Raw genomic sequence first — 24,184 nt, 5'->3', positions numbered from 1 at the left:
GAAAACAAGTTCAGTTCTGCGAGTGTCCCTGCTGACTCAGCATCCCTAGATTCATTCTTGTTGCCCCACTTGAAGCTTCCCAATGTATCAATGTCCTTCGGGGACTCCTTTAGAATATTGCATTGCGTGGAATGTACAGCACAGAAAGAGGCCATTCGTCCCAACTGGTCCGTGCCGGTGATTATGCTCCACACGAGCCTCCACCCACCCTAATTCCTCTCACCCTATCGACATAACCTTCTATTCCTTTCTCCCTCATGTGTTGAACTAGCTTCCCCTTAAATGCATCTGCGCTATTCGGCTCAACCTATTCCTTGCAGTTGTGAGTTCCACATTCTCACCACTCTCCGGGAAAAGGAGATTCTCCTGAACTCCTTATTGGATTTATTAGTGACTATCTTATATGTATGGTCTCTAGTTTTGGTCTCCTTCACAAGTGGAAACATCTTCTCTACATTTAACCTATCAAATATGATTTTAAAGACCTCTATCAGGTCGCCTCTCAGTCTTCTCTTTTCTAGAGAAAAGAGCCCAGCCTGTTCAATCTTTCCTGATGGTATAACCTCTCAGTCCTGCTATCATCCTAGTAAATCTTTTTTGCACCCTCTCTAGTGCCTCAAAATCCCTTTTGTATATGGATGATGTTGTGTATGTACCTTTAAGAGAATGACTGGTCTCAGACTGCAGTACCGGCAGTGACCACCCCTGTATAAAAGGCGCTAGTGAGCCTCTGTGTTTTCAGTTTCCCGATTGACTTCAATCAGTAAAGACTTGTTTTGTTCAACTCCTGCTGTCCGTGTCTCAATCATTCACGGACATAATACTGGCGACGAGCAGATACGAACTTACCTACAGTCTGCACCACCTCCTGGGATCCATTCCTGAAGTGAAGTGAGCAGAGGTCGAGGCCAGAAGGAAGAAAGAAGCAGTAGAAACGGGCGTCGACCGTGGGCATCCGCCTCTGTGTTAGCGGAGTTGAAGATTGCTGGAGAAGCTGTCGGAAGCGGGGCCTGGTTCCTGTCGATGGTGCTTCAGCTAATCGGGCTGGTGGCAGGTAGTACACTGATCCTTCCTGGGCTGTGGCGGTCACGAACTCGAGCGGGTGGCTTGCAACGGGGCCGAGCAGCGTTGTCGGGAAGAGGAGAGAGAGAGGGTGGAGCACACAGGGCGCGGCCGGTGCTACGAAGCCGGGCTGCATATAGACCCGAGAAGAGGGAGGCAAGAGTCCCACAGGGTTGTTCCACGACGGGAAAATAATAAAAAAAAAAAAAAAAGAAATATTAAACACGCAGGAAACCGCGAGGAGCTGCAGGTTACAACGGAAACCGCAGAAAGCAGCGCTAGCAACAGCGGGGAAGAAGGCAAAGCGCGGGAGGTGCCATCTTAATCAGCGGGGAAGAAGGCAAAGCGTGGGAGGCGCCATTTTGTTAAATTGGGGGAAGAAGGCAAAGCGCGGGAGGCGCCATTTTAGATTTGCAAGATGCCGAAGACTGGCTGTATCACTGCCTTTGATAATACAATAGAGGACTGGACCACGTATGTGGAAAGAGTCGAGGTATATTGCGAGGCAAACGAAATAGCTGATGAGAAAAAGGCATTGGTATTGCTAAATTAATGGGTGCAAGAACGTACGGCCTATTGCGGGACCTGATTACTCCAGCCAAACCGAAGACGAAGAGTTTTAATGAAATTGTTGCTGTCCTACAGGAACACCTAAACCCTGCACCGCTGCTGATAGCAGAAAGATTTAAATTCCACAGGAGAACTCAGCATAAAGATGAGAGCAATGCTGAGTACCTTACGGAACTATGCAAGCTATCAAAGCACTGCCAGTTCGGAGCAGGATTGGCAGATACCCTACGGGACAAATTTGTCTGTGGACTCCTGAGTGAAGGAACACAGAAGAAGTTACTCTCAGAGAAAGAGCTGACGCTAGATAAGGCTTTCAGCATGGCAATAGCGTATGAAGCAGCAGCCAGGGGAGCTGCGGAAATACAACAAAAGCCACAGGAATACGGCACCCACGAAATGACACGGGGATTTGCAAAATGTTATCGCTGCGGCAGAACTAACCATGACCAGAAGGACTGCTGGTCCAAGGACAAAATATGCAGGCAATGCGGAAAGATTGGACACATTGCACGAGTTTGCAGGTCTGGGAAGAAGACCAGCGACAACAAAAGGCTACTAAGGAACCATACAAGAAAGTACAAAAGATGACGGACAGTAGTTCCGAAGACCAGATGAGCGATAGTGAATCCGGGAACAGGAGACTAAGCTGTCTCAAACTTCACAATGTAATCGCAAAAGAGGATCACCGAACCATTTGGGTCACCCTCACGATAGCAGGGTCCCAAGTTAAAATGGAATTGGATACAGGATCAGCGTTAACCGTCATGAATCGACTAGACTACGAGCGGCTATTCTCACACATACCCTTGAGAGAGACATCCATCGTCTTGACGACGTATACGGGGCAAAAAGTATGCCCCAGAGGAAAAATAAGGGTGCTTGTCGAATACAACGGCAAGAAAATACGGAAATTGTATCTCTACATACTGCAAAATGGTGGACCACCGTTATTGGGGCGTGAATGGATCAGGAAGATAAGCTTAGATTGGCACTCCATTCATGCAATGACGGTGGACGGTAAAAAAGATGAAGACGTCACTCCTGGACGATTGTCAACAATCTTAGCTAACGCCAAAGAGGTATTCCAACAAGAACTGGGCACTCTTAAAGGCGTAACCGCCTCGATAAAAATAGAAGAGAATGCAATTCCCAAGTTTTTCAAAGCAAGACCGGTACCATATGCAATTCGCCCAGCCATCGAGGCAGAGCTGGAGAATCTGGAGAATGCAGGCGTGTTGTCTAAGGTCGACTGGAGTGAGTGGGCGACACCCATCGTTCCTGTCATGAAGAAAACGTTAAGCAATAAGTCTGAGGAGCCAAGGAAGGTTCGCATCTGTGGGGATTTCAAGGTGACGGTGAACCCAGTCCTTCACACAGTACAATATCCTCTTCCAAGGATAGAAGACATCTTCGCCTCACTGTCTGGAGGGAAGCGTTTTACAAAAATTGACCTAGCACAAGCATATTTGCAGATGGAGGTTGAAGAATCCTCTAGGAAGTATCTCACGATAAATACTCACAAAGGTCTTTACCAGTATCATCGATTGGTATTCGGAGTAGCATCGGCTCCGGCGATATGGCAAAGAGCGATGGAACAAGTCCTGCAAGGGATTCCGGGGACTCAGTGTTACTTGGACGACATCCTTGTGACAGGTGAAGATGACAGTGAACACCTTAACAACCTAGAACAGGTGCTCACTAGACTACGGGAACATGGGCTACGAGCCAACCGCCCCAAGTGCGAGTTTTTTAAGAAACAGATATCGTATTGTGGCCACGTGATTGATGAAGAGGGGTTACATAAGTCCCCTGACAAAATTGAAGCGGTTGTTAAGGCCCCAGCGCCTGAAAATGTGTCGCAACTGAGGCCATTCCTCGGATTGGTGAATTACTACCATAAGTTTTTGCCGAATTTGTCGACAATTCTGCACCCACTGAACGCCCTGCTACGAACGGGAGTAGCATGGCAATGGAGCAATGACTGTAAGCGGGCCTTTCAGAAGAGTAAGGACTTAATCACTTCAAGAGAAGTATTGGCTCACTACAACCCAGCACTGCCGATCAGACTGGCGTATGATGCGTCTCCCTATGGCATTGGGGCGGTACTGTCACATAAATTCCTTGATGGTTTAGAGAGGCCGATAGCTTTTGCGTCACGCTCGTTAACTTCTGCCGAGTGTAACTACGCCCAGATTGACAGAGAGGCCCTCAGCCTAGTGTGGGGGGTGAAGAAGTTCAATCACTACCTGCACGGTCAAAAATTTACTCTACTAACCGATCATCAACCTCTTGTCTCCATTTTCAACCCTCAGAAGGGCGTACCGATAATGACAGCACAACGGCTGCAGAGGTGGTCCCTTTTCCTAGGGGCACACCAATATGACATCGAGTACAAAGGAACTAAACAGCATGGGAATGCTGATGGATTGTCACACCTACCGTTGCCGACGGTGGAAGAAGAAGACCTTGCAGTAGATCCAATGGAATTATTCCACTCGACCATAGTAGAATATCTCCCTGTGACGAATGCAAACATAGAAAAGGAAACACGGAACGACCCGACACTATCACGGGTCTATGATTTAACGGTGAAGGGATGGCCAGCACATGGCGAACCACTGCTGCCAGCATTCTCGTCGAGAAGAGAACAGCTGTCAGTGTGCAGAGGAACCTTGATGTGTGGATCCAGAGTAGTAATTCCACCTAAGTTGACGGATAGAGTGCTCAATGAGCTTCATGAGGGTCATCTGGGTGGGGTAAAAATGAAGAACTTAGCCAGAGCGTTTGTGTGGTGGCCGGGAATCGATAGAGAAATCGAAGAGATGACCAAGAGCTGTGCAGGATGCCAGAAGGTCCAAACGCCCCACCACAAGCTCCTCTGCATCCATGGGAGTGGCCCTCATCTCCATGGCAAAGGGTGCACATTGATTTTGCTGGTCCCTTCATGGACTCGATGTTTTTAATCGCGGTGGATGCACATTCAAAGTGGCCAGAGGTAATAAAAATGTCCTCAACCACCACAGAAAAAACTATCACAGTTTTACGAACCATATTCGCCAGGAATGGGCTGCCTGAACAGGTTTGCTCTGACAATGGACCACAGTTTGTGTCTGAAGAGTTCCGGAGGTTCTTAAAGAACAATGGTGTTAAGCATTACACATCTGCCCCATATCATCCAGCCACTAATGGATTGGCCGAGAGGTTTGTCCAAACATTCAAGAAGGCTATCAAGGCAATGTGTAATGAAGAGATACCCCTACAACACAAGGTGGACAACTTCTTGTTTGCCTACCGGAATGCGACACATGCGGTTACCAACCAAACTCCAGCCATGATGTTCTTCAATCGAAGACTACGATGCCACTTGGATTTGGTTAAACCAAACGTCCGAAGAGATGTGGAGAACAGGCAGTTTCAGAATATGAATGAAAGGCCGACCAGGAGTTTTAAGATAGGTCAACCAGTTTTGGCCCGGGACTACCGCACTGAGAAATGGCAGCCAGGAACGATTTGTACATGGCAAGGACCTCTCATGTATACCGTGGACGTTGGAGAGAGCATTGTAAGACGCCATGCTGACCAGATTCTAGAGTCACTGGAAAACCTCAGCTCCACACCACGATCTGATACACCTGGCAATGAAATCGACGTATCAATTGCAGCTACCGCAGAATTGGTGATATTGGAAGCAGAGGAACCAAACAACGACATTGATCCCGACTCAACCTTGCCAGAAGAACCTGATACCCCAAAAGGCGTTATCCAGACAGAATCAAGAAGCCTCCTCAAAGACTGAACTTATAATTGTTTAAACTTAACCAATGTATCTAGCAACCGTAATTGTGATTGTAATTAGTTATCATTTAGTTGTTAAATGAATGTTATGTACTGTTTATCTAAAAGGGGAGGAATTGTTGTGTATGTACCTTTAAGAGAATAACTGGTCTCAGACTGCAGTACCGGCAGTGACCACCCCTGTATAAAAGGCGCTAGTGAGCCTCTGTGTTTTCAGTTTCCCGATTGACTTCAATCAGTAAAGACTTGTTTTGTTCAACTCCTGCTGTCCGTGTCTCAATCATTCACGGACATAATAGATGATATTAGTGTATTTATAACATTATGATGGTATGATGCAAAGTTGATTCTTAGCACAGTCAACACACCCAACGACACACTCACCTCTCCTCTGTACTAATGTCTCCACATCATTCAGTAGTTGATCATTCTTGTTCATTGAGACAGTCTACATGGCAAGAAACATTTGACTTTCCCTGTGCTAACAGCTCACCACCAATTGATCTGGATGTGACTTGCACCACAAGATTCAACTACCATCTAACTATCTATGTGTCAGCCAATGGCTCAGTTGAGTCAGAAGGTTGTGGGTTCAAGTCCCACTCCAGAGACTTGAGCACCAAAAAAGCTAGGCTGATACTCCCAGTGCAGTGCTGAGGGAGTGCCGCACTGTCAGAGGTGCCGTTTTTCGGATGAGACGTTAAACTGAGGCTCTGTCTGCTCTCTCAAGTGGACGTATAAGATCCCGAGGCACTTTTTTAAAGATGAGCAGGGGAGTTCTCCCCGGTGTCCTGGGTCAATATTTATCCCTCAACCAACATCATTAAAACAGATTATCTGATCATTATCACATTGCTGTTTGTGGGAGCTTGCTGTGTGCAAATTGGCTGCCGCGTTTCCTACATCACAACAGTGACTCCACTTCAAAAAAGTACTTCATTGGCTGTAAAGTGCGTTGGGAGGTCTGGTGGCCAGGAAAGGCGCTATATAAATGCACGTCTTTACTCAGAAACTGCAGCAACATTAATTGGGTCTTTGCACTAGGCATTGCTGTCTTCCCTCCCTAGCCTGGAATAATGCTCCTGCCCATATTGGATCACACCAGCTAAAGCAAGACATGGCGCCAAGTTTATTGGTTGGTTTAAATCAATATTAAGATTACAGCACTTTGGAAACTTACGTTTAAAGTAACAGGTTGTACTCTTCTGGAGAAGGTAGGCTGTTTTGCTGTGCACATCCTCTTCGCAAATTCAAGGGTTGACTTGATGAGAGAACAAAATTCATCTGCTTTAGGCTTTATGAGAAAGCAAAAGGAAAAGGCTCGTTATCAAAAACATCATCATCTGGCTTAGTTCAGATCACAGCAAACAAAAGAGCCCCAGTGTCAGCTGTGGCTCAGTGGGCAGCACTCTCACCTCTGAGTCAAGAAGGTTGTGGGTTCAAGTCCCACCCCAGAGACTTGAGCTCCAAAATCTAGGCCGATACTCCCAGTGCAATACTGAGGGAGTGCTGCAGTGTCGGAGGTGCCATCTTTCAGGTGAGACATTAAACTGGGCCCCTGTTTTCCCTCCCAGGTAGACATAAAAGATCCCAAGGCACTATTTCGAAGAAGAGCAGGGGAGTTCTCCCCTGTGTCCTGGCCAATGTCTATCCCTCAACCAAGATCACTGAAAAAAACACATGATCTGGTCATTCTTTTTCTTCCAGATTTACCATGAAATTAATCGGAATTCCAAAAGGATGAGATCAAATGGGCTAAAGGGGCTTCTTCAGCCAAAGCTTCATCATGTCCTATGCCATACTCTCAGACAGTGTTGTAGGCAAGAGTTCTAGAAACATAGAAGATAGGAGCAGGAGTAGGCCATTCGGCCTCTCGAGCCTGTTCCGCCATTTCTTCTTCTTAGGCAGTCCCTCGGAACCGAGGATGACTTGCTTCCACATTAAGAATGAGTTCTCAGGTGACTGATGAGTTCAATGCGGGACCTACAGTCTCTGTCACAGGTGGGGCAGACGGTGGTTGAAGGGGTGGGTGGGTGGGGTGCTTGGGTTGACATGTGCTCCTTGCGCTTCCTGCGCTTGGCTTCTGCTTGCTCCCGGCGAAGAGACTCGAGGTGTTCGGCGCCTTCCCGGATGCTTCTCCTCCACTTTGTGCGGTCTTGGGCCAGGGATTCCCAGGTGTCGACGGGGATGTTACACTTTTTCAAGGAGGCTTTGAGGGTGTCCTTGAAGCATTTTCTCTGCCCACCTGGGGCTCTCTTGCCATGCCGGAGCTCTGAGTAGAGCGCTTGTTTTGGGAGTCTCGTATCGGGCATACGGACAATGTGACCCATCCATCGGAGCTGATTGAGCATGGTCAAAGCTTCGATGCTGGGGATGTTGGCCTGAGCAAGAACACTAACGTTGGTGCGCCTATCCTGCCAATGGATTTGCAGGATCTTGCGGAGGCAGCGTTGGTGGTACCTCTCCAGTGCTTTGTGATGCCTGCTGTACATGGTCCATGTCTCTGAGGCATACAGCAGGGCGGGTATCACTGCTGCTCTGTAGACCATGAGCTTAGTGCTGTGTTTGAGGTCCTGGTCTTCAAACACTCTCTTCCTCAGGCAACCGAAGGCTGCACTGGCACACTGAAGGCAGTGTTGGACTTCGTCGTCGACATCTGCCCTTGTTGACAGTAGGCTCCCGAGGTATGGAAAGTGGTCCACGTTACTTTCCGCCATTTAATGAGATCATGGCTGATCAGCCAAATTCAGTACCCTGTCCCTGCTTTCTCCCCATATCCCTTGATCCCTTTAGCTTTAAGAAATATATCTAACTCCTTCTTGAATATATTTAATGAGTTCTGTTATCTGAATGTGCAGACTTCCTCTTCTTTACATCTTACATCTCAGTGTAGATTTTCATCTTCACTAAACTCAATGGAACAGAAATCAGCCTGGTTTCCTAAAGGGTGTATGGTCCATCCCACCAGATTACTGTCCAGGTGGGAAAGGTGACCCCTCTTATCTTCAGACAGTACACAAAGACCTCAGAACATTTTTATTATTGGTTATGTTCACAATGTTTTCCTCTTCTGAAGGTGCCGACTCTTATTGGGGATGAAATTCCACGGGCTCTGGTCACCCCCCTGGTGCCTTGGCCAAGTGTCTGAGAGCCTGGACTGTGAGTGTTGGCAGGCTATCCGAGGGGGGCATCACTACTAAGCCTGATCCTCTCCTCCTCCCGATATCCTCAGATTTGCAATTCTCAAAGGAGTCACTGGAGAGCTGATTTTTTTCACCCCTGCCTAGCCCAGCGGCACTGAGGCCAATGAACTCACCCAAGCTGGATTTATAGAGGATATTGTCATACACCCTTCACCTCTAATACACGTTTGGGGACTAGGAAACACTGAAAGGTCTGGCTGATACTCTTTATTAAATCGAGTCGATGAGATAATAAATCGCGACCCCCTTACATGCAGTGTATATGAGAAACAGGCACTGATTGCACTCACATGCCAGGGACTCCTCAGAAGTTCACAAGCCCGTCATCTTGAATGCTTACGCTAGCTTCAGCAAGACTAGATTGAAGTTACGCATGAAACTCCAACATGTTGTATCTTTCATAGGTTTAATGATATAGGACAAACGTGGGTACAATATGACATCACGTTCCGTGTGTATGCTGTTGATATGCGAGCTCATTTAGCAGTGAGGGTAGCTGCTACCATTTGTTGCATAGACCCATTAACGTTGTTTATTATACTTTGGACACCCGTGCTCGTTATTACCATTCGAAGTCTCGTATAGCCATTGCAGAATGAGTACTAATGTGTCGATATTATATTTTAAAAGCTTACTGTGGCAATTCTACCTGGTACACCTATACTTACATCATCTGACCCAGCAAAGACCAGGGGTTAAGCCAAGAGCCTCCCTCGTTTGAGATTAATGACAATTATCTTGAAAATGCTTTGGTTTAAAAACATTTTTCTTTTGTTTTCATTGTTGCGATATACTAGGAAACAATCAATTTTAATTAAATAATTTTTAACATGTTACCAGGGATGAGGGACTTCAGTTATGCGGAGAACTGGAGAAACTGGAATTGTTCTCCTTTAGAGCAGAGAAGGTTAAGGGGAGATTTAATGGAGGTGTTGAAAATTATGAAGGGTTTTGATAGAGTAGATAGGGAGAAACTGTCTCCAGTGGTGGGTGGGTCAGTAACCAGAGGACCCAGATTTAAGGTAATTGGCAAAAGAACCAGAGGGGAAATGAGAAGAATTTTTTTTACGCAGCGGAGTTGTTGTGATCTGGAATGCGCTGCCTGAAAGGGCGGTGGAAGCAGATTCAATAGTAACTTTCAAAAGGGAGTTGGATAAATACTTAAAAAGGAAAAATTTGCAGGGCGAAAGAACAGGGGAGTGGGACTAATTGGAGAGTTCTTTCAAAGAGCCGGCACAGACACGATGGGCCAAATGGCCTCCTTCTGTGCTGTCTGATTCTTTGATTCTGTAATTATATGTGTAATATATTTCTAGAATAAGCAGTGAACAACATAGGCCCTGAAATTAGAAAACATCTCAATTTTAAAATTCTCATCCTTGTTTTCAAATCCTTCCATGTCCTCGTGCCTCCCTATCTCGGAAACCTCCTCCAGCACTTCAACCCTCCGAGATCCCTGCGCTCCTCCAATTCTGGCCTCTTGTGCATCCCTGATTTTCATCGTTCCACCACTGGTGGCCATGCCTTCAGCTGCCTGGGCCCTAAACTCTGGAATCCTTCCCTGAACCTCTCCGCCTCGCTTTCCTCCTTTAAGACGCTCCTTAAAACCTACCACTTTGACCAAGCTTTTGGTCACCTGCCCGAATATCTCCTTCTGTGGCGCAGTGTCAAATTTTGTTTGATAATCGCTCCTGTGAAGCACCTTGGGACGTTTTACTACCTGTTTGTGGGAGCTTGTTGTGCGCAAATTGGCTGCCGCGTTTCCCACATTACAACAGTAACTCCACTTCAGAAAAGTACTCCATTGGCTGTAAAGTGCTTTGAGACTTCTGGTGGTCATGAAAGGCACTATATAAATGCAAGTCTTTCTTTCTTAAAGGCGCTATATAAGTGCAAGTTATTGTTTTAGTGTCCGAATGCTGAGTGAAGGCCTCCATTAGACTAGTCAGGAGAAGGCTTTCACACAAACATGTTAAGTGCTTCACGAACTACTGTCCCATGTAGTAGGATGGAGTAGTTTCAAAGCCACACATACGTCCGACAAACTTGCCTGAATAAATACCTGCTGTGATGCATTCAGAAGGTGGGGGAAACAGCATTCGATGATGGACTGGTCCTTCAAGAGGTCAGACAGACATTTTAAATACGGACCTGCGAAAGGGACGATGGCAAATTAGAAGCGTGTGCACCTCGACCGTGACAAAATATTTACAACAATATTAAAAAGCGTTTGTGTGAGCTATAAATGATTATATAATGAAATATCAAAATAATATGTGGGTTTTTATGCTACAATATCTTGAGGTACAGAGGCTGAAGTTTTATGATTTGACATTCCTCGATTTCAGCCCAGGAACTTGTTGCTGCCCCGCCCCCAGCCCCCCTCCCCTGCTGAGATCTGGGAGTTTCCTGGTTTGCACGGCTCGGCCCGTCCCTGCCTAAACTAGCTGGGCTGTTGAGGAACTTCCCTCCCTGTCCCGGTTCATGCTTCCTAAAATATGAAGGGAATTGACAACAGTGATCCTGTGGCAAAGGTTTCAAATAGCAAACGGTAGAAGCTAAGAACAAGGAAGTTAGGGTTCAGGGGCCTAGAAATTTGAGCGCGCCCAACTTTGGGAGCAAAGGGGGACCTGTGGAGGGTGGGGGGGTGGGGTAGCGCCGGTGATCGGGGGGGGTGGGGGGGTGGGTGCGGGGGGCAGCAGGCAGAGGGAGCAGTGACCGTAGAGGTCCATGTTTCGTGACTCTGGGCTCGAGAGGATCACTCCGACTCCTCCTGATCCAATGTAAGCAATGTTCCCTGTAAGTTATTTTTCGGGTGTGCGGCCATCTTCACAATTTTGCACATGTGTGAACTTTAACATTGCAAAAAAATCGGTCCCGGGCTGCGCGGCCACCCAACTTATAGGGAACGTTGCCAGCAAGAATCTTTTAAACACTGTTATGCTGAACCTTTATAAAGCGCTGGTTAGGCCACAACTGCAGTATTGCCTCCAGTTCTGGTCACCACACTTTAGGAAGGATGTGAAGGCCCTTGAGGGGGTGCAGAGGAGATTTACCAGAATGGTTCCGGGGATGGAGGATCTTAGCTACAAGGACAGGTTGGAGAAGCTGGATTTGTTTTCATTAGAGCAAAGGAGGTTGAGGGGTGATTTGATAGAGGTGTACAAGATTATGATGGGTTTGGATAGGCTAGACGGGGAAAGGCTGTTCCCACTAGTTGATGGTACAAGGACTAGGGGACACAGATTTAAGGTTTTGGGCAAGAGATATAGGGGGGGCGTGAGGAAAAACATTTTTACGCAGCGAATGGTGATGACCTGAAATTCGCTGCCGACAGAAGTGGTGGAAGTGGAGACACTCAATGTTTTCAAGGGGAGACTGGAGAGGCACTTGAGGGAAATAAACTTGCAGGGCTACGGGGAGAGAGCGGGGGAATGGGACTGACTGGCTTGCTCCACAGAGAGCCGGCACGGACATGATGGGCTGAATGGCCTCCTTCTGTGCCGTTATGACTCTATGACTTTGTTGCGGCCTGCAGTGGTCCCTTTAAGGACAGCCTGTTAGGCTGCATGCAGACCTGGTTTTCCTGAGTGCAGCCGACTCCGGCTGCCACAGGGGAAAATGATTTTGCAGTGGGGGGCCTCAAACAGGCATTCGGCCTCTTATTTGCATATGCAAAGGACCCAACGCCTGTTACAGGTGTGAGCACCGCACGCTGACTTTTTGACCTTTACCAATATGGCGGACGGCTTTCCTCCAGCTCGTAATGAGCAAGCGCTTCCTGCCCGTCATTTTGGGGGCTTGTAACACCCGAAAATCGAGTGATACTCGGATGAATTTCCAGGCCAGGAACTGAAATCACAAGAGCTTTTTCACCCAAAGAAATTGAGGAATAAGTTACCAGGAAATGACATTGAAGAGGACAGTAGAAATATGCTTGAGACCATTGGGTGTTTTTTTTGGGGAGAGGAGGAGTTGAGGATATAATGAGAAGGTGGATTGATCGATGAAAATGGATGGTTCTGGTGACCAATTCCTGCCTTGTGAAATTTCTTCTAATCTAATCTCATGCAAATTGGCGTTAATCCTGGTTACATTTTCCATCAAGTAATATTGAATGATGTGAATCATTGGATTTTCTTACTCGGAGTACAAATGAAGCTCCCATTTAGGTTGTGGCAAACAGTGTGAGGACCGCAGGGGGCTTGGCGACACTCATCAATATCTGCAATAGAAAAAAGAATACCATTACTACACGGACTGGATTATGTTGCAGGTCTCAGAGTACAGTATGTTATAGTTAATTCTTCCATGGCCACTGAGGAGGTAGAAGTGGTCAAGACACTGTAATCGTCGCCAAGCTTATTCGTTGCATAGAATTGATCAGACTTTTACAACACAGAAACAACAACTACAGCTTGCATTTATATAGCGCCTTTAACATAGTAAAACCTCCCAAGGCGCTTCACAGGAGCGATTATCAAACAAAAGTTGACATCGAGCCACATAAGGAGCTATTAGTGCAGAGGACCAAAAGCTTGGTCAAAGAGGTAGGTTTGATGGAACGTCTTAAAGGAGGAGAGGGAGGTAGCGAAGTGGAGAGGTTTATGGAGGGAATTCTAGAGCTTAGCCCTGGGCAATCAGGGATGCTCAAGTGGCCAGAACTGGCGGAGCACAGACATCTCAGAGGGTTGTAGGGCTGGAGGAGATTACAGAGCTAGGGAGGGGGGCGAGGCCGTGGAGGGATTTGAACACAAGGATGGGAATTTTAAAATCGAGGCATTGCTGGACTGGAAGCCAATGTAGATCAGTGAGCAGAGGGGGGGGGGGTGATGGGTGAACGGGACTTGGTGCGAGTTAGGGCACGGGCTACAGTTTGATGAGTCCTTGTGTTCAGGACTCATCAAACCTTTCAACTTTGCAGAAATCACCTAGCTGTTGGTTCGGAGGATCCAACAGCCAGTCTGTGAAATCTACAATGAAGATGTCGGGACTCCGGATCCACAGCGGCTGAAGGCTGTCGGCAGAAACAAAGGTAAGTGAACCTTTTATAACACTTAACATTCACCTTACATACTTACCACTCCACACTTGCACCCATCACTCACCTCTACATCGCACTTTCAGACCCCTCCGATCCCCGCAGACCGCCTTCTCATCTCCTACACCCTGGCGGGGTTCTCCGAGGTCAGGAAGCCTGCACTTCGGAGCTAAAAATAGGGATAATCCTATTTTCTACCTGTTAACAGGCAGTTAATAGGCTTTAATCCCTTTCCCACCTCGAGGAGATGGGACAAGGGGCAGGATGGCTTCCTGCCTCCTGGCAAGAAGACATGGAGGCGGGTTGGTGGCGGGTTTGCCAGCCGCCCCCAAATCCTACAACTTTACCGGCAGTCCCGCCTCCATACCCGCCTCCTCGGGGCTGAGAAAATCCAGCCCATATACACTCGCTCATAGGAACAGGAGGAGGCCATTCAGCCCCTCGAGCCATTCAATTAGATCCTGGCTGATCTGTATCTTATCCACCGTGTTCCATATCCCTTAATACCCTTGACTAACAAAAATCTCTCAAACTCAGTTTTGTAATTTTCAATTGACCCCCAGCCTCAACAGCTTTTGTGGGCAGAGAGTTCCAGATTTCCACCACCCTTTGTGTGAAGAAGTGCTTCCTGACATCACCCCTGAACGGCCTGGCTCTAATTTTAAGGTTCTGCCCCCCTTGTTCTGGACTCCCCCCCCCACCAGAGGAAATAGTTTCTCTCGATCTACCCTATTGAATCCTTTAATCATCTTAAACACCTCAATGAGATCAGCCCTTAATCTTCTATACTCGAGGGAATACAAGCCTAGTCTGTACAACCTGTCCTCATAATTTAACCCTTTTAGCCCCGGTATCACTCTGGTGAATTTGCACTGCACCCCCTCCAAAAGCTTCCCACTGACAAAATCCAGCCCTGTGTGTGGATGTCAGATCAGGTCAGATTGGGGCTTTTATGCCGTGGCTTCCACCGCTGAGTATCCTTTTGCTCCTTGCCATCCAGGCTCACACAAAGAACAGAAAAAGAACTTGAATTTACATGATGTCTTTCACTCCCTCAGGATGTCCCATAGCCCGGCACCGCTGGTTAAGCACTTTGTGAAATGCAGCCACTGCTTTTATACTGCAGCCAATTTGCGCACAGCAAAGTCCCTCAAGCAGCAATGAGCTAAATGACCAGATCATCATCAGCCGAGGGATAAATATTGATCAGGACGCCAGGGAGCGCTCCACTGCTCTTCCTCGGAATAGTGCCGCGGGATCTTTCTATGCCCACCTGAGAGGGCAGACAGGGCCTCGGTCTAAAGTCTCAGCTGAAAGACGGCACCTTCGACACTGCAGCGCTGAAGTGCCCGCCAAGCTTACACGATCAAAGTCTTCTGGGATGCGGTTTAGAACTGGGACTCAAGAGCAGCCGCAGTGAGTGCTACTAAAATGAACCCCTTGTGTGAGGTAGCTGAGGGTCTCTCAGACCCCCAGAGCCTGCGCAAGAGAAGTGAAGGAAACTGGAGCAGGATCCGACTACAATTCCTTACCTTTACATCCAGCCCCGTAACCAGTAAAATTAGCCTTGCCAGATTTCCGAGCAAATCCATTGTTGCACAGGCAGTAGAACCCTCCCATTGCATTGTGACAGCTCGCGTCATTGCCACATACTGTTGGGGTGGTGACACACTCGTCATAATCTGTAACAGAATATAGGAATGCATCAACACAGGTTCGGCTTTCCAAGCTCAGTTGCTTGAAGGACATCAGCGCTGGGCATAAGAATATAAGAAGTAGAACCAGGAGTAGGCCTTTCGGCCCCTTGAGCCTGCTCCGCCATTCAATAAGATCAGGGCTGATCTTCTACCTCAACTCCACTTTCCTGCACTATCCCCATATCCCTTGATTCCCCAAGAGTCCAAAAACCTATCGATCTCTGTCGGAGGGCGGTGCTCTACCCGGCAAGTGGCAGAAGGCCCTTGTGGGCCATGTGGAGGAAGGTAGCCCAGCAGGTCTCGGGCAGCACTGTGATCCCCAGGACCTACACACAGTGCAGGAAGAAATTTAACCACCTCACTCGGGTGGTCAGGGTGAGTCAATGCTTCAACAAATGCTGCATACCACCATCTGAACCATGGTTTACACACACTGCCCAAAGCACCACACCCCCAGCACTCACCCACCAACAATCTCTACCTACCAAAACTCACACCCACATCTCTCACCTTGCACACACTGACAGCTATTCAACTATGACAGGCACATCACCCAAACACATTGCTCCACACTCACTCACACACTTTCCTTTCTCTTGCAGGCCAAGGTGGCTCACAAAGGAGGGAGCACGAGTGCACAGACGGGGGACAAGCCGACACCCAACCACTGTCTGCGCTGGAGAATCGAGTGCTGGAGATTATTGGGCGCCAGGCGGTGGGCGTCGTGGCCACCGGTGACATTGACCCCCTTGGGGACAACAACGGTATGTTCATCCCTACTCCTTCTCACATCTCACTTCCCCCTCACCCCACAAGCATTTAGCACTTTCCAGCTAATTATTCTGTATGCATTAATTTCTCCTTCCTGCCCCCTCCCCTCACCTTAACCCAAATCTTGTGCCTTTATACTTTCAGGTAATAGGCAAGCACCTGAGCAGCCTGTCCCTGAGGGCACTGTAGAGAGCGATGCGGGAGAAGAGGAGGAGGAAGAACACACCGCGTCACTGCATGTCTCACCCGCAGGCACCAGCTCAGATACTGGCACTACGCGTTCTTTAGAGGCTAGTATAGTAGCAGGATCTGCACAGGGTGAGGCTCCGGGGATGAGTGGGCTGCAGCAATGGAAAGGGTAGCTTGGGGATTAGCAACCCCGGAGGGCGAGTTCTGCTGCGCAGGACTCAGATGAGGAGGCCTTTAGAAGAAGGGTGATGGGCATGCATACGGAGATGATAGGTGCAATGGCAAGGGTGCCCGAGAGCCTCTCGGCAATGATAAGGAGCGTGGAGGAGTTCGCCTCCAACATTGCACAGAGCTCTGCGCACACCATGGAGCCCATCATTTCCAATCTGCAAAGGCTGGTGGACTCCCAGAGAGACTGTGGCGACCCAGACCTGATGCCACGTGTGATGGGCGATCTGGCAGCTTCCATTGCAGCACAGGTGGAAGTGACGCAACATCTTAGTGCTGTCATGCATTCTATACTTGGTGGCATCCAATCTCAGACTGCTCTCATGCAGTCTCAGCTTGATGCCATGCAAGCTCTGACAGCTGCCATCGTGGCTGGGTCTACCACCATCGACCGGGGCTTTCACGGTGTCGCAGCAGGCCAGCAATCTGTGCTCCAGCAGAGTGCTGGAGATGTTGAGGTGCTGCCCCGGGGGAGTGGCAGTGGGTCAGTGGAGCAGGAAGCTGCTGTCCTCTCTCAGTATGACAGCATTCCTGCTCCCACCACTGCCACTCCGCCATTGCCCTTGTCACTGCCTGTCATCCAGCCAGCCCAGGCCACTGCCGCCCATGCTGAGGTGGTGCAGTCTACAGCCGGGCCTTCGAGACCCAGAGCTGGTCGAGGGTGTCCTGCAAGGCCATCTGAAGTCTCCCGTACGGACACTCAGCAGCCTTCCACCCGCCGTGCTGCAGCCATTGGGCCAACACTTCATAGGAGCACTAGAGTAGGCAAAAGCACCGTAATGAGAGGCACTAGGGATTGCACAAGGGTGAATAGTTAATATTGTTGTTGTAAAGATGTATTCACTGATTTTTGATAAATGTATTAATTCACTTACCATTCTTTTGTGGTGCATCGCATTTTGCGGTGTGAAACAGCCTGTGAGAGCGATGGAATGATGGGGATGTGGTGAGCAAAGGGGATGTGGTCCTTAAGTCATCCTGGTGTGAGGCTGGAGGTCTGGTTGGAGGAGGTGGCAGAGGTATGTGACTACCTCCTTGGTGAAGTGGAGCCATCTAATACATTGCTCCTCACTTCATTGAAGGTAGAAGTGCTTTTGGAATCCTCTCGGAGGGTAATGCCCCCTGGTGAGAGCCCTGATGTCCCTCCTCATCTCTCTGCGCACACGTTTCCATCATTCTCGCTGCCTACGCTCCCTCCGTCGTAGCTCCTGGAGGGCGAGGTGGCCAGTACAGCCCCCATTAGTGTTACCAACTGTAGCAGTTTGGTAGCTACTTTTTAGTTGCTGCAACGCTCCTGATACAAAGTAATCTTGAAAGTACTGAATGAAACTGTTGGACTATGTGAAACTGACAAGAAACCATTGAAACTGCACTAAGCTGACAGCTGAGTCATTACAGATGATCCCTTTAAATAGCATCCATGGAGCCGGCTTCCTGGTGCTTCACACCAGCTCTCCCTGTCGCTGTTTACTCCAGGCGCTAAGGTAGGTGGCGGCAATCAATTTTGCAGATTGGGCAGTCAGTGAGTGTTACTGACGTCATGATCCACCTGGCATTGAGGCTCCCAGCGATAACTGTTGCCGGCGGCGCTGTGGGGGGGGGGGCGGGTGGGATTTGGCATGCGGCGCTGGATTCGCCTCGCCCCGGCGATAATGCGTTAGCACCATCTGCTACCGCTAACGGGAGGCGCTAAGGTACCGAAATGTTCCCCCTTTATGTTCTAACCGAGGACAAATCAGTCAGGGTTTCCCACTCCTCAATGCCGCTAGAAAGCTCATGCGTGGACATTGGGTGATGACAGGATTGTGTTTGGATGTCCCTCACACAGTCGAATAGCAGGCTGATGGTCACTGACTAGGCTCAAACATAAAGATCGGGAGAGGGGTGGGGGATAATATACAGGAGGGCTGCTGGTAATGTTGGAACTGAAAAAAGTCAGTGAGGAAGAGCGTCGAACGTGTATGTTTACCTTGACAGGAGGACTCTGCAATACCAGCAAACTGTTGATCTCCAGACACTGAGTAAAATCCAGTCTTACAGGTACAGAAGAAGCTCCCAGGAGCACTATAACAGACCGCATTGGGCCCGCAGGGTTTATTTAGACACTCATCCACATCTGCAACAGACAGAAACAATCATCAGTACATCCTGCGGCCATGCCTGTAGACACTTCCAGCGCCTCCTGTGGATAAGAGGGTAAACGCATCACTCCGTGGGGCATGAAGCAACGCAGTGTGTCCTGTCTACAGGATACTCACCAAGGCTTGTTCGACAGCACCACCCAAACCCGTGACCCCCACCAGCTAGAAGGTCAAGGGCAGCAGGCATGTGAGAACACCATCACCTCCACGTTGTACACACCACCCCAACTTGGACATACATCGACGATAGCAAAATACTGCGGATGCTGGAAATCCGAAATAACAACAGAAAATGCTGGAAAAGCTCAGCAGGCCAGGCAACATCCGTGGAGAGAGAAATAGAGTCAACGTTTCGGGTCGAAACCCTTCATCAGGACTGAAAAAACACAGGAAATGAAACAGATTAAAAGGCCTGTTTGGGGGCTGGGAAATGGGGATGAAAGGACAAAAGAGAAGTGAAGAGACATTAAGAGGTATTCAAAACGAGACGAGGTGGTGATAGGACTAGTAAAGAGACAAAAGACAGCTCTAGATGAGGTGTGAAATGCACTGGCAGAATGGGAGACAGCTACATCAGCTGTTCCTTCATCGTCGCTGGGTCAAAATCCTTTAACTCGCTGCCGAACAGCACTGTGGGAGCACTTTCACCACACGGACTGCAGAGGTTCAAGAAGCAGGTCTACCACCACCTTCTTAAGGGCAACTAGGGATGGGTAATAAATGCCGGCCTTGTTAGCCATGCCCACATCCCAAGAATGAATAAATAAAAAGATCTGGAAAGTGCCAGGTTTTATCCCTGCTCTCAGCTGAGGTCGGTAAAGGGATGGGACAGAATAGATAGAAACAGACTGTTTCCAATGATTGAGGGATCTAGAATGAGTGGGGCATAGATACAAGATTATATTTAGGATCAAAACATTTTTTACACAGGGGGTTGTGAGGCAGTGGAATGCACTACTGGAGTTAGTGATAGAAACAGAGAGCGTGTCAATATTTAAGAATAGGTGGATTAAAGAAAGGGGAGCAAAGAAATATGGGAACAGGACAGGCAGATGAGATCAGCACCACGGCTTACATGGAGGGTCAGCACTAACACGGACTGGTTGGGCTGAACGGCCTGTGCCCTGTTGTAATTATTATGGGAAAATCATAGATATTTATCATGGATGGATGGGCAAACAAAGGGATGAACAGCTTAATAGCTGAATCAGTTGATGGGTGAATGGAAAGATAAACAGGTGGGTGGATGGATCAGTGGATGGATGGGCAGGTAGATGAATGGATCAGTGGATGGGTGGGCAGGTAGATGAATGGATCAGTGGATGGGTGGGCAGGTAGATGAATGGATTAGTGGATGGATGGGCAGGTAGATGAATGGATCAGTGGATGGATGGACAGGTAGATGAATGGATCAGTGGATGGATGGGCAGGTAGATGAATGGATCAGTGGATGGATGGACAGGTAGATGAATGGATCAGTGGATGGATGGACAGGTAGATGAATGGATCAGTGGATGGATGGGCAGGTAGATGAATGGATCAGTGGATGGATGGACAGGTAGATGAATGGATCAGTGGATGGATGGACAGGTAGATGAATGGATCAGTGGATGGATGGGCAGGTAGATGAATGGATCAAGGATAGATGGGCAGGTAGATGAATGGATCAGTGGATAGATGGACAGGTAGATGAATGGATCAAGGATAGATGGACAGGTAGATGAATGGATCAGTGGATAGATGGACAGGTAGATGAATGGATCAGTGGATGGATGGACAGATAGATGAATGGATCAGTGGATGGATGGGCAGGTAGATGAATGGATCAGTGGATGGATGGGCAGGTAGATGAATGGATCAGTAGATGGATGGGCAGGTAGATGAATGGATCAAGGATAGATGGACAGGTAGATGAATGGATCAGTGGATGGATGGGCAGGTAGATGAATGGATCAAGGATAGATGGGCAGGTAGATGAATGGATGACACCATTTCTTCAATCCAGGTTCTGGGTTGTCCAGTTATTCGGCTTAATGAACGTGATCAAAACCCTCACTCTATTTACAAGTAGCTTCTTGAAAAGACGGTGCTAAGTAGTTTATTGTAATATTTGCACAAACTCTGACCATTTTCTTGCAGGTATTCAAGTTCTTACACTGTTTAAACTGTAAAATCTACAAACATTCTTTTAAAAAATATTTTAAACTTACCAGCACATGTTGTACCTGGAGAGCATTCGTGGCCCCAGGTACTGGAGAAATAAATCACTGGGGTGGAAGAATGAGATAAAACAGTCACATTAAATGTTGCAATATTAAACGAATTCACTGATAATGTTAGCAGATGAATACAGTGTATCAGCATTGCTCCCCCTGGTGAATAGCAGGCATTATTAGGACTAGATCGCACAAAGAAAACAGTTGCCCCTGATTGATACTCAGTCTGATAGATGCTAATACTTGGCTGGGGCATGGCTTCATGGATACCTGGGGCTGGATTTTACCAGCCCTGAGGAGGCGGGTCTGGAGGCAGGACTGCTGGGGAAAATAAAATGGTAGCGGATTCCGAACCCGCCTCCAACCAATCTTCCCGGGAGTCGGGTCCCCAATTTGCTCTGGGACCCGACTCCTAGTGGCAGGAAGAGGATTATAGCCACTTAACTGCCTGTTAACAGGTAGTTAACAGGCAGTTAAGAGGCTTTTCCCCCATTTTGAGACTTCTGCTGCGGACTTCCTGACACCGGGGAACTCCGCCAGGGTAAGTGAGGTGTGATGTGGGTCTGTTGTATTGTTTGTGTATAGATGACAGCTGCAGAAGTGGTGTGAAGGATGCAATGGGACACTGGTGAGTATCAGAGGTAAGGAAATGTTGGGAAAGTCATTTTTAATGTGTTTAGAGTTTTCTGTAGGTGACAAGCTTTGAAGTGTTTGTGTGACCGCACCTCATTGGGAAAAGTGACAGATCGCTTCTGTACCCTCACCTGCAGCTACCATCTGTTTTATCCTAAGGAGAGAGTAATTGGAGAGCCTGGGTGCAAGGGCTCACCTTTGTACAGTGATTGTCGGTGTTTGACAGCACCTCAATGCTGTCAAACACTGACAGATCATCTGTCAAAAATAAAAGGTTCATGTCACTTTAAGAAAGCTGGCAGATGAAACCTGACATCATCTGACACCGGCTTTCCCTTAATTGGCCGGCAAGCCCACAGGGCGGGCTTAACAAAGCCAATCAGGGGAAAATAGCGTCTGTGCATTGGATGTCGCTGGGGGCGGGACTAAAACCCGGAAGGCAGCAGTCCTGCCCCCAACTCGTCTCGGTTGGTAAAATCCAGCCCCTGGTGTTAGCCATGGCTCACTTGGTAGCGACATCTCGCCTCTGAGTCAGAAGGTCGTGAGTTCAAATCCCACTCCAGAGACTTGACCAGATAATCTAGGCTAACACTCCAGTGCAGTGCTGAGGGAGCGCTGCACTGTCAGAGGTGCCGTCTTTTGGATGAGACGTTAAACCGAGGCCCCGTCTGCTCTATCAGGTGGACATAAAAGATCCAATAGCACTATTTTGAAGAAGAGCAGGGGAGTCCTCCCCGGTGTCCGGCACAATATTTATCCCTCAATCAACATCATTAAAAAAAAAACAGATTATCAGGTCATTATCATGTTTTCTGTTTGTGGGAGCTTGCTGTGCGCAAGTTATCTGCCGCATTTCTTACAGTACAACAGTGACCCCACTTCAAAAGTACTTCATTGGCTGTAAAGTGCTTTGGGACGTCCTGAGGTCATGAAAGGCGCGATATAAATCCAAGCCTTTCTTTCTTTTGGCGTCCGCTGGCACCTCACCCAGGCGACCGTTCTTCATGGGGGAGCCTCGGCAGTGATTGTGAACAGTCTATTGAACCATGGGGGGAAGCATGCCTATCAAGCCCAATCCCACTATTTCCCCAATGTCCACATAATAGGCACATTCCAGCAAGGGGGTTGGGGTGGGGGCACTCGATAGGGTTCAGAAGTGGGAAATGCGGCTGATTTTCCAGGCGTAATGAGGTCAACTCTAGCAATATTATTGCCGCTGTCAATACGGACCAGGGACTGGACCTGGGGCCGTCCAGCCTAGTCATCCCGAGCACTGCACAAGGCAGTGCATTCACCTACAAAGTATATCTGGGATTTAACTTGCGGACCTTACTCGTTCTAGTCTAAAAGTCTGCAGTCATGTTACAAAATATTCGCAGCACAGTAACTGGCCGTTCGGCCCAACTGGCCCATGTCGGTGTTTATGCTCCACACGAGTCTCCTCCCACCCTATCAACATATGTTACTCATCCGACTATGTATTCTGCATATTATGTTATGTTTTAGATATTATTACAACAGTCCCAGGAGAGGAGAAACACCGGACTTCCGGATATTTATAAAGGAAGTTAAGAGCAGCTGCACACACTATCAGCGAACTTTGTGGCTTCTTATTAATGCTCTGACCCTGTGACCGTACTACTTATACACAAACTTTGGGAAGGGCTGAACTAGGAGTCAACTTTGACCCCACAATTCACCTCCATGCCGACATGGACACAGTGCGCATGTGAGACACTCGGGTGAGGAGAACCTTTTTCACCCAGAGGGTGGTGGGGGTCTGGGACTCACTGCCTGAAAGGGTGGTAGTGGCAGAAACCCTCACCACATTTAAAAAGTACTTGGATATGCACTTGAAGTGCCGTAACCTGCAGGGCTACGGACCAAGTGCTGGAAAGTGGGATTAGGGTGGATAGCTCTTGGTCAGCTGGCACGGACAAGATGGGTCGAATGGCCTCCTTCTGTATTGTAAATTTCTATGATTCTATGATTCATCCACAGACACATAAACAGACACACACACAGATAGACAGACACACACACACACAGACACACACACAGACAGACAGACACACAGACACACACACACACAGACACACATTCACACAGACAGACACACACCTACAGTGGCCACGAGTTTAACTCTAATTAATACGAGGGTAGTCATTTATCCACTCTGATCCTTCCTGCCCTGTCCTGAGATCTCTGCGCTCCTCCAATTCCGGCCTCTTGCGCATCCCCGATATTCATTGCCCCACCATTGGTGGTTGTGCCTTCAGCTGCCATGGCCCCAAGCTCTGGAATTCCCTCCCTAAACCTCTCCGCCTCTCTCCTCCTCCTTTAAGATGCTCCTTAAAACCTACCTCTTTGACCAAGCCTTAGGTCACCTGTCCTAATATCTCCTTATGAGGCTCGGCATCACATTTTGTATGATAATCGCTCCTGTGAAGCGCCTTGGGATGTTTTACTATGTTAAAGGCGCAATGCGTAGTAAAACGTCCCAAGGCGCTATATGAATACAAGTTGTTGCTGATGTTGACCGTGAGTTTCTTTAAAGATTGGGCCTCCTTCCCACTGATCGCCTTGCCTTGTCCACCCCACCCCCCCCACTCCCACTGCCTGCTGGGAGACCGTTCCC

The 24,184-nt window shown here is 48.3% G+C and overlaps 1 protein-coding gene across 1 annotated transcript in view; it reads right to left on the bottom strand.

The window, feature by feature from the left end:
• Nucleotides 1-24,184, bottom strand: part of LOC147097617 (adhesion G protein-coupled receptor E3-like) — a 51,174-nt gene that overhangs the window by 23,987 nt on the left and 3,003 nt on the right. Inside the window, exons 3-8 of the mRNA XM_085971419.1 lie at nucleotides 20,908-20,964; nucleotides 18,526-18,672; nucleotides 15,204-15,353; nucleotides 12,775-12,855; nucleotides 10,693-10,781; nucleotides 6,608-6,721 (exon numbers count right to left, since the gene is read on the bottom strand). Of these exons, the coding sequence (XP_085827545.1) occupies nucleotides 6,608-6,721; nucleotides 10,693-10,781; nucleotides 12,775-12,855; nucleotides 15,204-15,353; nucleotides 18,526-18,672; nucleotides 20,908-20,964 (638 nt within the window). The remainder of the gene's footprint in view (nucleotides 1-6,607; nucleotides 6,722-10,692; nucleotides 10,782-12,774; nucleotides 12,856-15,203; nucleotides 15,354-18,525; nucleotides 18,673-20,907; nucleotides 20,965-24,184) is intronic.

This window comes from Somniosus microcephalus, chromosome 31, assembly GCF_052327205.1.
Source record: "Somniosus microcephalus isolate GS21.2 chromosome 31, FLI_Smic_1.0, whole genome shotgun sequence".
In the NCBI taxonomy this organism is placed as follows: Eukaryota; Metazoa; Chordata; class Chondrichthyes; order Squaliformes; family Somniosidae; genus Somniosus; species Somniosus microcephalus.
This window is presented reverse-complemented; position numbering and strand designations above follow the sequence as displayed.